This window comes from Lynx canadensis, chromosome B3 (assembly GCF_007474595.2).
Source record: "Lynx canadensis isolate LIC74 chromosome B3, mLynCan4.pri.v2, whole genome shotgun sequence".
NCBI lineage: Eukaryota > Metazoa > Chordata > Mammalia > Carnivora > Felidae > Lynx > Lynx canadensis.
In genome coordinates this window covers 46,562,696-46,577,359 of record NC_044308.2, presented here as the reverse complement: position 1 = coordinate 46,577,359, position 14,664 = coordinate 46,562,696, and the positions used below count along the sequence as shown (strand labels likewise).

General features: G+C 42.1%; 1 protein-coding gene across 1 annotated transcript; it reads left to right on the top strand.

The window, feature by feature from the left end:
• The first annotated feature begins 1,467 nt into the window (after nucleotides 1-1,467).
• On the top strand, nucleotides 1,468-11,833 carry POLR2M (RNA polymerase II subunit M). The gene is made up of 4 exons (XM_030318094.1): nucleotides 1,468-1,709; nucleotides 3,417-4,052; nucleotides 6,458-6,662; nucleotides 8,866-11,833. The coding sequence occupies exons 1-4, from the start codon at nucleotides 1,597-1,599 to the stop codon at nucleotides 9,010-9,012; spliced, it is 1,101 nt and encodes a 366-aa protein (XP_030173954.1). The 5' UTR covers nucleotides 1,468-1,596; the 3' UTR covers nucleotides 9,013-11,833.
• The last annotated feature ends 2,831 nt before the right edge of the window (nucleotides 11,834-14,664 follow it).

The window sequence follows — 14,664 nt, the reverse complement described above, 5'->3', positions numbered from 1 at the left end:
GGACCAGAATGGGTTCACTCGTGAGGGTTGAATAAAGGCCTCCAGCTGTGGCCTAGGGACAGTATGAGGGAGTCTTTGGGGGAGTTTACCAGGGGACAACTACCTGGCCTCAAGTATTTCTTATTTAGCTGGGCTGGAGGAGGTTGCTGAAATCCTTGAAAGCGGGGCTTATGCTGAGAATTTTGATACTTTAATCTGAGTGGAATGGATGAGATTGGGAGGATACAGAAATAGCTTCAGCTGTACTCCCTGGAGTAGTTTCAGATTTTATCTAGATCTTCTGATGAGGGAATTGCTCTGTTTACTATAGCACTTCACATAGGTTTGAGAAAATTTAAATTTTCCACATCAAAGAATGGGGAGGTGGTGTTGGAGGTTATGGGGGTGTCCAAACCTCCCAATTGATACCTGTTGTGACTCTTGTATGCTTCCTAGTGTTTCCTATGGGACACAGCTCTGATAGCTTAACCCCAGAGAGAAGGTAAGACCTGTTTGGGATGCTTATTACACTGCTGTACTCGTAACAGCCTGAAAAAAAACCTTTCAACAGTTTTAAACATTTAGAAAAAGGCATAAAGTGAAAGGAGATTTTCAAATTGGTGTGGTAGAAAGAGGAGCTGGGCATTTGAGTGAAATCTGATGCTGTCACTTACTAGTTTTGTGCCCTGGGAATACTTGTTTTTGTGCCTGTTTTTCTACAAGCACAATAGGGAATTGTGAAAGAGGTTTTCAGCTGGCTTGTACAGCACCTCCCATCATCTTCTCTTGCAGACCTTTGGAAATATGTGTTGTACTGGCAGAGCGAGGGTGGGGGGCAGAGGGGAAAGTAAAGGTGTTTTGGATTGTCTCTCTCAGAAGTGCCATAAAACTAGTGGGCTCAACCAAATGTCTTGCAATACCTGAGGCATGCAGCAAATGAAGAAAAGTCCAGCTCCAAATGCCATAGGACCACTGAGAGTCCTCAAAAATCCCTCCAACTTTAATCTGAGGACTTCACTAAGCCTTGGGCTAGGACGCACGCAGCACCATAGACCAAAACCTGTCTGGCGCGTTCCCCCAACTTCATCAGTGGCTAACCAACTCATCACTCAGTTTTCTATGTACATTCCACTTCTTCGAAACACCTGCCCTAGCGCCCATACCGATCTTACTATTATATTGTTTTATTATTACCGGATTAATCTCTGCCTCCCTCCACCCCTCGGTAGACTCCATAACAGCAGGGATCGTGGATACCTGTCGGGCTTACAGTTGCACTAGCAAACACTTTCTGAATAAACCCGAAGAGCTGATGAACCGAGAAAACACACAAGTCGCAAACGCGGGCCCAGACGAGGGTTGACGCCACCACCGCCCCCCCCCCCCCCGTAACTTCCGCCCTTTCCCGCTCCTCCCAGCGCCCCCTTCTCCTTGCCTGTGTTTGTTTCCGGTGTTTCAATAAAGCTCGATTCGGCTCGAAGAAGACCTGTTCTTCCGGGAAAATGGCGACTCCCGCTCGTGCCCCGGAGTCCCCGCCGGTCGCGGATCCGGCGCTAGCCGCGGGGGCTGCTGAGGAATCCGAGTGCCCGCCGCCTCGCCAGCCTCAGCCCCCGCAGAATGTCCTCGCTGGCCCGCGGCTTCGAGCCCCAAGCTCCCGAGGACTTGGGGCGGCGGAGTTTGGCGGAGCTGCAGGAGATGTTGAAGCGCCAGGAGAGACTTTTGCGCAACGAGTAAGCTTGGGTCCCGCCGAGTCACTGCCAGCCTCCTTTGGTTCGGTCTTGGGACGCGTTCCCTCGCCTTCTCTCACATCGGGTTCCCTACCCTGGAAGGTGACCTTGCCACAGTCAGACCTTTCCGGTCCCGCTGGCGAGCGGACGGCCTCCAGCCGCAAAGCCGGCTGCGTCCTGGTCTGGCACGTAACGCCTGCGGAGATTGCTTTATGCTGAAAGGCTGCTTACCGTTTCAGCTGTTCCTTAGCTTCGCGTTGATTTTAATTGTTTGACTACTTCCCTGAAGGGAGGGTCTGTGTCCTAAATCCTTTGGTAATCCCGCTCCACTGCGTCCCGCATCGTGCCCAAAACATCTTGTCAATTTCATCTTTCGATCCTATTTTTACAGGAACCGTAGGAAAGGGTAAGAGTGATAGGATATAAAGTGCAGATATATTAGGCAGAAAAAGTTTGTCTCATTCAGTTGGCCGACTTGACGGTAGCAGGGGAACGATAAAATGAAAGCGATTTTTTAGGAAGCTTATTTTAGCAGCTTGGTGCAGGATGGTTTTGAGGAAATAAGAGAAGACAGTTGGTTATTTCCAGCGAAGTTCCCAGCAAGAGGGCTGTATTTTTAAGGTAGTTATGGGATTGGGAAAACTACATCAGGCATGGAATAATTTGAATATGTAGGTGACAGAGAGTGCTGAAGTTTCCAGACTGTATAGAGAACCACTGATAAGAACAGAAAACCTGGGGAGGGGAATAGCTCTGTGGTTGATTTTATTTAGAGGGTACTGAGTTGAGGGGAGAATTTTATCTACTTAAAAGCTGGAGAAGTCATGAGGATCAGGAGCGAGAAGGCGGGGAATACATAGGAATTGCAACTGGAGAGGAATATTAATGTTGAAATTGTGGGAAGGAATGTAGTGTGAGACATAGAATAGGGAACGTGAGGTATACTCTTCCCTCCATCTATTATATGGATAAAGAAAAGAGAATCTGAAAAGCAGCTTCTGTCACTTAGCAAAAGGGTCAAATCACCATTTGGAAGCTTTCTAGTAGAGACAAACGCTTGGACTTTTTGAGAATGGGATTTTGATCTAGAGCCGATAATTAACTTTTTTGGTCTCTGGGACCCGTTTAGACTGTTAAGACTCACTGAGCCTCCCAAGGAGCTCTTGTTTTATGTGTATCTACTGATATTTACTGGTGTATTAGGAATTACAGGTGAGAGATCTTTAAAACACCAGAATACACAATGATTAGCCATCAGAGCAATGATACCATCACATATCATGTGACCTCTGGAAAACTCCACTGTACCCATATGAAAAAATGAGCATGGATATGGCAAATAATGGTTTAGTATTATTATCAAAATCATTTTGACCTTGCAGACCCATCCACCTTCCCTCCCCAGTAAGATCTTGGAGATCACACTTTAAAAACTGCTGATTTTTGGAGTGTCTTACGGAGTATTATCATATGCTTAAAATACTTCCGCTGAAATTTAGACAGATGAGGCATATTCCTTATTCTTCCTACATCCCTTATTTTTTAGGGTATTTAGATCACGACTCTTACTTCATTCCTCTTTTGAGACCGTTGGAAATCAGATTTTTTACTTAAGAATAGATTTTTCTCCCTTTGAGGATAATGCTTTGTCTTTCTATCTCAAGTTTAAAAACATGGCTGTAACATATACATTTTTTTTCCATTTAACAGAAAATTCATTTGCAAATTGCCCGACAGAGGTAAAAAGATCTTAGACTCTTTTGCCAAACTGAAAGCTGCCATTGCAGAACGTGAAGAAGTTAGAGGAAAAACTGAACTGTTTCATCCTGTTAGTTTAGACTGTAAGCTAAGGCAAAAAGCAATTGCAGTTGTTGATGTGGACACAGATAAGGCCCAGAATTCTGACCAGATACTTGATACTTCGTCTCCAGTTTGTGGCTGTTCCTCTCTAAGTAACTTCAAGTCGTCTGAAACAACCTCACAACCACATCCTACTCACAAAGGCGATGAAGAGGCTCCCGAGGTTGAGGACACAGTGAGCAAGTGCCCGGTTCCCAGTAGCAGAGCGAGTGTGCCTTCCTCTTCTGAAGCTGGTGAGCGTCTCCCTCAGCGTCGTGTTTCAAGTCAGGCAGAAGATCATTCCAGCAGCTCGGACAACCTGTTTATTGATAGGTTACAAAGGATCACAATTGCGGACCCAGGTGAACAGCATTCAGAACAGGACAGGAGTGCTGAGAACTTGGCAGGGCTTTGTCGTGGGGCACAGAAGAAGCCTCATTACATGGAAGTGCTAGAAATTCGAGCCAAGAACCCAGTGCCCCCACCACATAAATTTAAAACTAATGTGTAAGTATCATCAGAAACAGGCCTGTCACGGGAACATACTCTTTGTTAAACTCAAAAAACTGGGAGAATGCTTTTAGTTTGCTGGACTTTGTGTGGGATCTGCTTATAGTTAGGTAAGAGCATATTGTGGAAACAGCCTCGCTGGGGTGGAGGATTCATGTTGGAAAATCCTTTAGGTTTTTAGCCAGAATTGAAAAGGTTTCAGATAGCAGGTGGAGTATTGAATTTCAGGGTGTTTAGCCAATATTTGATATGAAGCCCAGAGTTAGAGAATTTATTATGACTTTATTTTTCACAACAGTTTTTTGGTATGCAGCTCCCCCCTTAGATTAGACGGTAAGTTAAGGGAAAAGCAGCTTTAGAAGCTTACAGACATCTCGGTGAAAAATATCTGCGTGCTCATGATATGTAAGCAGCTGGTGCTGGGGTGACACACAAGTAAAGCTCCTGCTCCTCAAAGAGCTCAGGATCTAGATGAAAACCCAAGCCTTACACATTTCAAAGAACATTGAACTATATAATAACTTCAAGGGGAAAGGAGCCGAGAAGGGTTAAAGAAACTGAAAAACAGATTCAGGCAGGACTGGCAAACTAACCTTGCCATAGTTTTGTTTCTGAGTCTCCAGAAAAAGAAAAGCTCCTTGAAGAGAAAAGAATGTTATTCACTCGTATGCAGATGTAACATTCAAATCAGGGAGTGGTTACTGGTACTGTGCCTGCCTGTATTTACCAGGATGTAACATCAGATACAAAGTGGAATCACTGCTGTCTTTCTTGAAAAAACTGAAAACCTCTAGTTAGAAGTACCTAAAACTTTTATTAAAGAATTACTATAAAGAGACTAAAGTTTAACCCTGCCATTTTTTTTTTTAACTTGAAAACATTTTTTCTTCTATATAGAAAACCAGGATTATATTACATTAAAATTTAGTTAAGAATAAAGAGTAATCTTTGTGCCCTCTGTCGGTAATCTTTCATCTTGTGTGCAGTGAAGTAGGTTTCTTCACTTCTGGGAAGACAGAAAACCAGAAGCATCATCTAGTTGGTCAGAGAATACAGTGATCCTGATTCTGGGTTATGGTCATATAGCTGTAGGTGGGAGTGGGGAGAGCCAGAGGGCCTCCTGTACAGTTAAAGCAGATCAGGAAAGGCTGGCCTGGTCAGCTGTGGATTGAGGGATTCCATGTATGAACAGCCTTTGGCTCCTCTTCTGCTCTTCTGGCTCCAGAATACCACCTGGATGCTGGCAGCTACCCCTCCTATCCCTCTACCTTAGGACTTCCGGAACTTGAGATCCGCATGGCCCATTATATTTGAAACCATGTGGGTGTTCTATGGCACCTCAGCTTTATCATGTGCAGGATAGAACACTTCTTCCTGTACTGACTTTCTCCTATATTCCCTAAGTTCATGGTGCCACCACTTTGGTTTTTTTTCCCCAAGGTGTGTTCCTTTTTCTTCATATTTGCTAGCCAGAAAGACCCGCCTGATGTATTTTGTTGACCTTCATCTCTAGTCATTCTTATTTTCATCCTTTCCTATCAAAAGGGAAGGCTCTCATCACTCTCTTGGGCTATAACTGACCTGTTCTGGATTCTAGTCTTATGTCTTCCAGCCCATCCACGCCACCGCTGCCAAAATGAAGTTAGTAAAATGCAGATCTGAATCCGGTACATAGAACAGAACTCTTTGCTGAAGACTGGGCCCAGCCGACTCCCCAGCCTTATCTTACCGCTGTTCCTGCATGCCCTAGCCCCTGAACTTCCCTTATGTCTCACCATATTGCCCCTCATTCCCACAGTGAGCAGTAATTATTCCGTGACTCCTCAGAATTCACTGTTTTAAAGCTTTTCTGACACCTTCCTGTCTCCCATTAGAACTGGTGGTTCAGTGGTGCCTGGGTGGCCCAGTTGGTTAAGCATCCGACTCTTGGTTTTGGCTCAGGTCATGGTCTCATGGCTTTTGAATATGAGCCCCGCCGTTGGTCTCTGTGCTGACAATGTGGCGCCTGCTTGGGATCCTCTCTATCCCTCGCCCGTTCATGCCGTCTCTCTCTCAAAATAAATAAACAAAACAAAACTGGTGGTTCAGCTCAAGTGTAAGTTTTGAAGAGAGAAGGAAAATATAAAGAGCTTGTCAGTCTACCTATTATCTGTTAAAAACAGTGGGTTGTCATATATCACTCTCCAAAGAAGGGCCGATTTAAATACTCCTGCTTTTGAAGTAAATATGTTTAAAAATGGGAAGGATTTGTATCTACAAATAGAAATATTGGTAAACTCCTATTATCTTTGCAGAAGAATGAATTGCTAGGTTAAAGGCCGCTTCTGTGTGTGAATGTTGTAAACACGTGTCTATAAAAAGGAAACAGTCTGATGACAGAACATAAATTTTCCCTCCTTCAGATTACCTTCACAACAAAATGATTCATCTAGTCATTGGCAGAGAACAAGGTCTCCCATTTCCTTGGAAGAAAGGCGGCTCAGGGATAAGAAGCATCTTGATGACATCACAGCAGCTCGGCTCCTGCCACTTCACCATATGCCCACACAGCTGCTCTCCCTGGAAGAATCTGTGGCACTTCAGAAACAGCAGAAACAGAATTATGAGGTATTAAGAGTTTTACGTGTTTCTTGAGTGTGTGTTGGATGCTGCTAATCAGAGTTCACTCCAGCAAGTTCAGAGAGGACAGAACTTAATAGAAGGGAGTAGGTGCTTGAGAAATGGCTGGCTAATGCCGTTGGCTCTCAGGTGTATGCCTCCAGTTTTCAGAGTCTCGGAAGTCTGCAGGGCCCAGCTGGAGATGATCCCAGCTACCTGCAGCAGCAGCAGAGTGGGGAGGAAATGTGGGGAGACTCAGGCAGAATTCCCCATCTCTTCAAGCCTATGCTGTTAGGCTAGCAGAAGTCTTCTCTGTCTTGTATCTCGTAAACCCCATGTGAGAGATTCTCAGTGTAGAATCTAGTCTCAGTGGTAGAATCAGGGAAATGTTTTCAGGTTTCCATCTCCTGCCAAACAGGGAAGAGCATAACCCTGGGGGACTACTGTGGTGTTACCAACAGACGTTTGGACACTAAGCATAAAAGCATGATCTGCAGGGGCACCTGGGTGGCTCAGTCAGTTAAGCGTCCAGCTTGGGCTCAGGTCATGATCTCACCGTTTGTGGGGTTGAGCCCCCTGTGGGGCTCTGTGCTGACAACTCAGAGCCTCGAGCCTGCTTCTGATTCTGTGTCTCCCTCTCTCCCCCTTCCCCACTCACACACACTCTGTCCTCTCAAACATTTAAAAGAGAGAAAGCATAATCAGCAGGCCCTTGTGAAGACAGAAGAGTCCTTAGTCGCCTGCTTTAGTGACTTAATTTTGTATAGCACTTTCCTCAAAGATCTGGGAGTTCTGCAGAGAACTTTAAACATATATATGAACAGTTTATGTACAGACTGATGGGATGGGAGAAAACAAGTGTGAGGGCAGTAGGGAGAAAAGAAAGAGTCCAATATACTTAGATAGGAGTAATTTGAACCTCCAGGAGAACAGCAGCTTAAGTTCCTAGTATTGTTAGCTAAATTCTAATCAGGTGCCATACCCTCAGTTAGTACAAAACTAGGCTGTTATTCAGTCTTGGCTTTTCACAGAAGTTCCATTGGCATGGGTTGTTGGCATTTTCAAGGCTACTCCATTTTAAAAGCCATTTTTCTTCCTCTTGTATTAAAGTCTTATTGCCTAGCTATGACTGCAGCAATGGGGAATTGTTTTTTAAATTGTTTATGTGATGTTCAGTGCCTATCCTAAGATATTTTTAAATTGAATTCAACTCCTCCGTTTGACACTGGGTTCCTCGTCAGAGTAGTAGTAGCTTGCACCCAGAATCTTCGTGGCCTCAGGGAATGACCTGAAGAAGTTCCCAGGCATAGGGTCAGAAGTGTGAGAAAAGTGAAGAGCCAGATGAGAAATGGGCATTGTCACCTGCCATCAGTCAGTCAGCGGTAATGTCCATGGGTGTACATGAGCACACTGCCAGTGTCCAAAACGTGCTTGGACTTTCAGTTGCTTAGCTGTTTTCTTGGGAATATTTGGAGAGGGATAGTCAGCTTTTTAGTATTGGTTGCTTGATTTTCATTGTGACATTGGAATGCTAACTCTCAAGCCTAAAAGCCATGACTTCATCTGGGAAAGAAGATTCTTTTTTGGAGGATCAGCACAACAGCGTTAGTGATTTTTTGACGTTTGATAGTTCAGACTTCTGTGAGTTTGTGTATACACGTGCATGTGTCCACATATTTAAAAATCTATCCATATTTGTCTTTTAAAAATTTGTTTTAATGGTTATTTTTTTTTGAGAGAACACAAGGGAGTGGGGGAGGGGCAGCGAGAGGGAGACAGGATCAGAACAGGCGCTGTGCTGTGAGTGCAGAGCCTTAGGAGGGCTCAAACCCACAAACCATGAGATCATGACCTGAGCTGAAATCCAAGAGTTGGCCACCTAACCGACTGAGCCACCCAGGCGCCCCCATGTTTGTAACTCTTGTAACTAAGCAGGTTACTCAGTTTCCCAAGTAGAGGGGGAGTATTTCCGTGCACTGTTGTCTATTATTGGAAATGCGACCGCAGCTGTAGCAGGCTAGTAGCTCTCCCCAGCATTGCCCACTTGTATCTGTGCTGGGCACAACCTCAGACTTGTCACATTGCTACAGAGAGCACTGAGTGGGGCGGTGTGCCCCTTGATTTCCTTTTCTCTTTAGAGGACTTCTATTGCAAAAATTGCAGAGAAGAAGATGTGAATGTATAACCATTTGCTTCGATTTTTGTTTTCAAGGAGATGCAAGCCAAGCTCGCGGCACAGAAATTAGCTGAAAGGCTTAATATAAAGATGCAGAGCTATGATCCGGAAGGGGAGACTTCGAGGAAGTACCGAGAAGTAAGGGATGAAGATGATGATCAGTCCTCTGGTGAGGAGTTCTGAAGACGGGCATTGGGATAATGCCTGAATCTCTGTCTGCTGAGATGTCATGGTCACATCAGACTTTCTAACAAGTATCAAGATCAGTGTCAGGCATTGTTGAGGGAAGGAATTTTATAAAGTTACACAAAGGTAGCTATTAAAAGAGCCCAGTTTGTCTTTCAGGAGAGGACTTTGATGTGCTTAAGAAGTTCAATATTTGAATATTGTGTTTAACCATATTGTATTAAAGTTCTGCAGTATGCTGTGTGTTGGTCTGATATTTTAGTACATAGTAAGCACGGTTTTATTTTCCTCTAAGCCAAATGAAAGCGGGTAACTGCTCTTTTCCTTATTCTTACCTCTGTGGAATAGCATTTATTACATGTCTTTCAGTGAAATATTTGGTTGCCCCAGGCATCACCTAAAATGAATTAGGAAGATAAAGTTCCCTCCTTTTTTGAGTAAGGAAGGGAGCAGTCTAGAGAATTTTATGCATGTTTGCATGGGGTTGAGGTATTGGATGTGAAATACCTAGGAAGGCACTCATAGAAAATTCTTAAATGTTTGTTTCCTTCTTCTGTCTTCCCTTTAGGAAGAATGTTCTCTTTCTTCTCATTAGGAATAAGGAGTACTTTTAGTTGATGCTGGAGGGTGGAGGATCTTTCTGGATGGTCAGATTTGCCTGGAGTAACACAAGATACAGGAAAAGTCTAGGGTGACTGTGTAGGGGAAGGGAATAGCTGTTCTTAGGCTTGCCCTAAGAGGTGACCAGTTCAGTTTGGTAAGAACACCATTTTTTTTTTTAAAGCGACAATTGAATTTTCAACACATAGCTTCCCTCTCCCCAGCCCTGCCCCAAAGAAGCATATGTAGACTACAGAAATCTCAATCCCATATGTATACATGTTTATGTAATTTTGAAGGATTATGTGGAGATTTCTTTGTTTACTCTGTTGGAGCCTTTAAACAGTGTTGAAAGGAAGAATAAAATAAGAGCATCTTCATAATGTTAATGGTGATGTTTTACTGGTGCTTAATTAAATTTAACTTGCTTTAAAAGAGACTTTCATATATGAACTTTTCATGAAGACACATTGAGGTGTGTGATAGGAAGGGCTCAGTTCTCTATCACGGACATACGGGCACCGCTACTGCTTTCCGTCCCCTTCTACCCCTCCACCCCCCCCGGCAAATATAGAAATACCCTAAGGTAACAAATTCATTATTTCTGCTTTCAAAAACTAACAGTAAATGGATTTTGCAACATAAAATTATTCTTTAGAGAATAAAATAATACACTTTTGGAAAGCCAGGTAATACGGAAGGGCTCACGTGCATGTACACACAGTCCCCTGTATTCGTATCACCTAGAGAGAGCCTCTGTTAAGGTTTGGGTATATTTTGCTTTTACATACTTTTCAATGCATAGCTATATGTTTATATTTTCAATAATGCAATCATACTGTACGTTGTTTCATAGTCTGCTCTATGTATTGTGAACATTTTCCATGTTAGATATTTTGCATTTTAGATAGCTACAATTCAATTTTATGGGTGTACCATAACTTGCGACACCAACTTATTGTTTAAGAACTTGACTGTCAGTTACAATGTAAACTGTAAACAGCAATGTGATCAACATCTTAAAAGATAATCACATTTGTACAAAAATGATTTATTTCCGGAAGATACCTTTCTAGAAGTGAAATTGTTAGCTGGAAGTGTAGGTACGTTTGAGAGTCTTGATGTACATCACTCACCATAAAGGTTGTGTCCCTTTATGTACCTGCTAGCAATATCAAACTCCCAGAACTGAAAATTGCTGTTGCAAGTGTTTGCAAATTGAATAATTACGGGAAAGGATTATTTTTAAAATTTGTATTTCTTTGATTACTTAATGAAGGGTGAGTGTTTTTTTCATGTTTGTTGACCATTTATATTCATTGTTTTGAGCATTGCTTATTCATAACTGTAATTCCTTTGAGAGAGTGCTGTTTTTATTGGTTTATAAATTCTTGATGAATTAAGATGTCCATCTTTTGTCATATGTTATTGTTTTAGGTGTTACTTTCTTTTTAATACAGTTTGTGGTGTTTCAGTGTAGAAGTTTTCTTTAGGAGTCTACCTTTGCAGTTACCCTTGGGAGTGCCTTCCCTACCCCAAGGATGGAATGTATTTGTCCTTATTTTCTAGTACTTTTTTAAAATTTCACTTTTACATTTACATTAATTCAAAAGGAAATTTTTAATCCATCTGAAGTTTATGTGGGGATATATGAAGTAAGATTTAATTTTAATTTTTGCAAATAGTTGACCAGTTGGTTCAGCATCATAAACCATCATTTCCCCATTGATTTGAAATGCTGTCATAAAATATGAAATTCCCATGTGTCTTTTGTGCTATGGGCCTGCTTACGGGCCTTCCAGTTTTTCCTGCACTATTTTAATAATTATGGATTTAATCAGCATTAATATTTGGTATACAATTTCTCCCTCATTCTTTTAAATTCTATAAACTATAACCTACAGAAAAGTACCTAAAACAGGCATGTAGTTTAATGGGTAAAGCAAACAGTTAAGTAATCACAAACCAGATGCAGGAAAGCTACTGCTAGGACTCTGGAATCTCCCCAAGTGTTCCCTATTGACACCCTATATATACCCCAGAGGTTTCAACTATCCTGACTTTATAGTAATACTTTCCCCCTTTTAAAAAATGGTTTTTACCCATCGATGTATGCAATAATATGGTTATGTTGTTTTGCCTACTCTGGCCTGATACAGATGGAATCCTACTGTATGTGTGTTTGGTGTTTTTGACTCAACATTGTTTATAAAATTCATGCCGTGTATAGGTGTGGTTTATCCATGTCATTGCTGTGCGATGTGCCATTTCATCAACACCACTTCCATTGAGTGTGACGGGCACTTCTGTGATAGTTTCCGTTTTGGGCGAGGATGGGTGATGCTGCCACGAGTATCTTTGTGCACATAAACACGTTTCTGTTGGGTATTTATCTAGTTCACTTGCCGGGATATAAGGCGTGTGTTATCTTTCACATTTAGTATTCCCACCATCCCCTGTCCAGCGCCTGTGAGAACTCCAGTTCACTAACTATCTGCCAAACGGGGATTTTAGTCAATGTGATGTTTTTATGGTAGGCCTTCATTTTGGTTTTACTTTGCATTTCCCTAATCGGGGATGGCATCTAGCATCTTCATGTTTCCTGGTCATTGGATTTCTTCATTTGGAAAAGTGGTCATTCAAAACTGTTGTTCATCTCCTTCCTCATTGATCTGGAGGATGTATTCGTGATACTAATCATTATTTAGTTACATTTGTTGTAAATATCCTCTCCTTCTCTGGATTACTTTTCAATTCTCTTCATGGTGTTTGTGATGAACAGAAAGTCTTCATTTTAATTGCAAAATTCTCAATCTTTTATGTTTAGTGTCTGAGGAATCTTTTCCTAACCTGAAGTCATGAACATATCCTTTTAAAATTGTTTTAGTTAAAAAAATGCCCTATAATTTTGCCTTTCCATTGTGTCATGGACTCTACCCGGAAATTATTTGTGACTGTGTGAGGGAGGATCCTGGGGAGCTTCTTATCCTGGCACTGTGCAGCGTATGGCTTGCCCATGTGCGTGTTACTGACTCCCCTCTCTGGTTCTGTTAATCTGTTTGTGATAATATCACTCCATGGTATTTATGGTAGCTTTATGGTAAGGCTGGAGTAAAGCTTGCCATCCTATTTTTTTTTTTTTAATATTTATTTATTTTGAAAGAGGGAGAGTGCAAGCAGGAGAGGGGCAGAGGTAGACAGGGAGAGAGAGAATCCCAAGCAGGCTCCATGCTCAGTGAGGAGCCTGACCTAGGGCTCCATCTCACAAATGGTGAGATTGTGACCTGAGCCAAAATCAAGAGCTGGACGCTTAACTGACTGAGCCACCCAGGCACCCCATGCCATCCCATTCTTTAAGAGTGGTTTGGATATTTTTGGCTTTGCATTTTCACATTAAATTTTAGAATCAGCTTACTATGTTCCGCAAGAAACAAAACGGACCAAAACCCTTGGTAGTGCAGATTTCCATTCGCTGAAAAAAATGTTTGATATTCCATCATTAATTAATTTTTTATTCCTAACAAACTTAGGAGACAGGAGATCTGGAACCTTGCCATTTATGAAGTAATAACTGTTTCAACGAGGATGACTAGTTTTGGGCTACACAAGTTAAAGAGAAAATTGAGAACACCATTTTACTGTGAATACCTAAAGCATTGTGTAGTTTGGTTGAGATGAGTTAGCAAGTGAGGGATTTTATCTCGTAATGTGACATGATTCGATTTTTATTTTTCAAAACTACTATTTCTCCCGTTTACGGAAAAGGAAACTGAGGCACAAGAACTTGAAATAACTTGTCCAAGGTCACCGAGTTGGAGATAAGGTTTGAACTCAAGCTGTATATGCTCTTAGCTCATAATCACTGTTGCCTCACCAACTCCAATCAAAAGGGTATGGACATAGTGGCCATGTTATCATCTGAATTGCAGGTGAACAGAAGTTAATTTTTGAAAATAAGTTTTAAGGAAGACTTTTTAAATGTTAAGATTAGGTTCAAAATAGGAAAATAGAGTGAATTTGCAGTCTAAACTCTTCACCTTCAATTTTCAGGTGATTACGTTAAGAGAAGGGAGTGCTGATAACCCGAATGGCGGAAGATGTTTGAGGAATAATCTCATTATATAATAGTCACCTATAAGATAATAATTTCATAGGCCCTGTGTCTAATCCACATCACATTCTCTGGGGACCCTTCAAGGTGGACGTTGGCAGCTGTGGGTTTATCTGTATTTCCTGTGTCTGGGATGTTGAGGTGATTCGTTCAAGGTCACTCAGAGGCAGCCAAACAAAGAACCCCACGCTCAAGGCTTCCGGGCACGTGACTGCGTGGCCTTGCGCACAAAGCCACAAACTGAAGTTACACATGGGCTTTAATGCCGGGCAAGAGATCGGGTTACTCTCGGGTGTTTGTCAGGGTTCTGTGACTTAGGCCACAAAAGAGCTTTTGTTCTGATCATTTTTGTATTTGGAAGGTTTTGTTTTTACTCATCTTAGAACCATATTGCCCCATTTTGGCCACCACTGGGATCTTTACTCCTCCCCCACTCCCTCGACATTTGGCTGCATAAAACTTTCTAGAAGAGATGCAAGGCAATGTGACCTCAGGTGTCACAGGCTTTATTCAGACGAGCAGGTAAAATCTGGTAGTTCACCCTTTGCGGGCTTCATGACAGTTCGTAATGGTAAAACAAAGTAAAGTTGTCAGGAAAAAAAGGTTCTGTCTTTGTACAGGAAAAGTTGAGAGTGGCTGTGCTAAATAAATAAAAGGATTATATATCCAGCTTTAATGGGGAGCATATAGAGTCATCTACAAAATATGGCAAATTGCATTATTGACTAGCTCCTTGACAGGGAGGAGAAACTGAAAGCTATTATTTTAATTTCTGGCTAAAGTGAGGAAGCTTTGATACTGGGCTGATGAAACAAACCTAGTGTTGGGTAATAACTGAACTGGAGCCAGACCACAAATCAGAAGCGATTCTGAAAGTGCAGCATAAAAGCCTGAACAATTAAATATGATCTATTACTTCCCAGATGATTTTAGAAAAC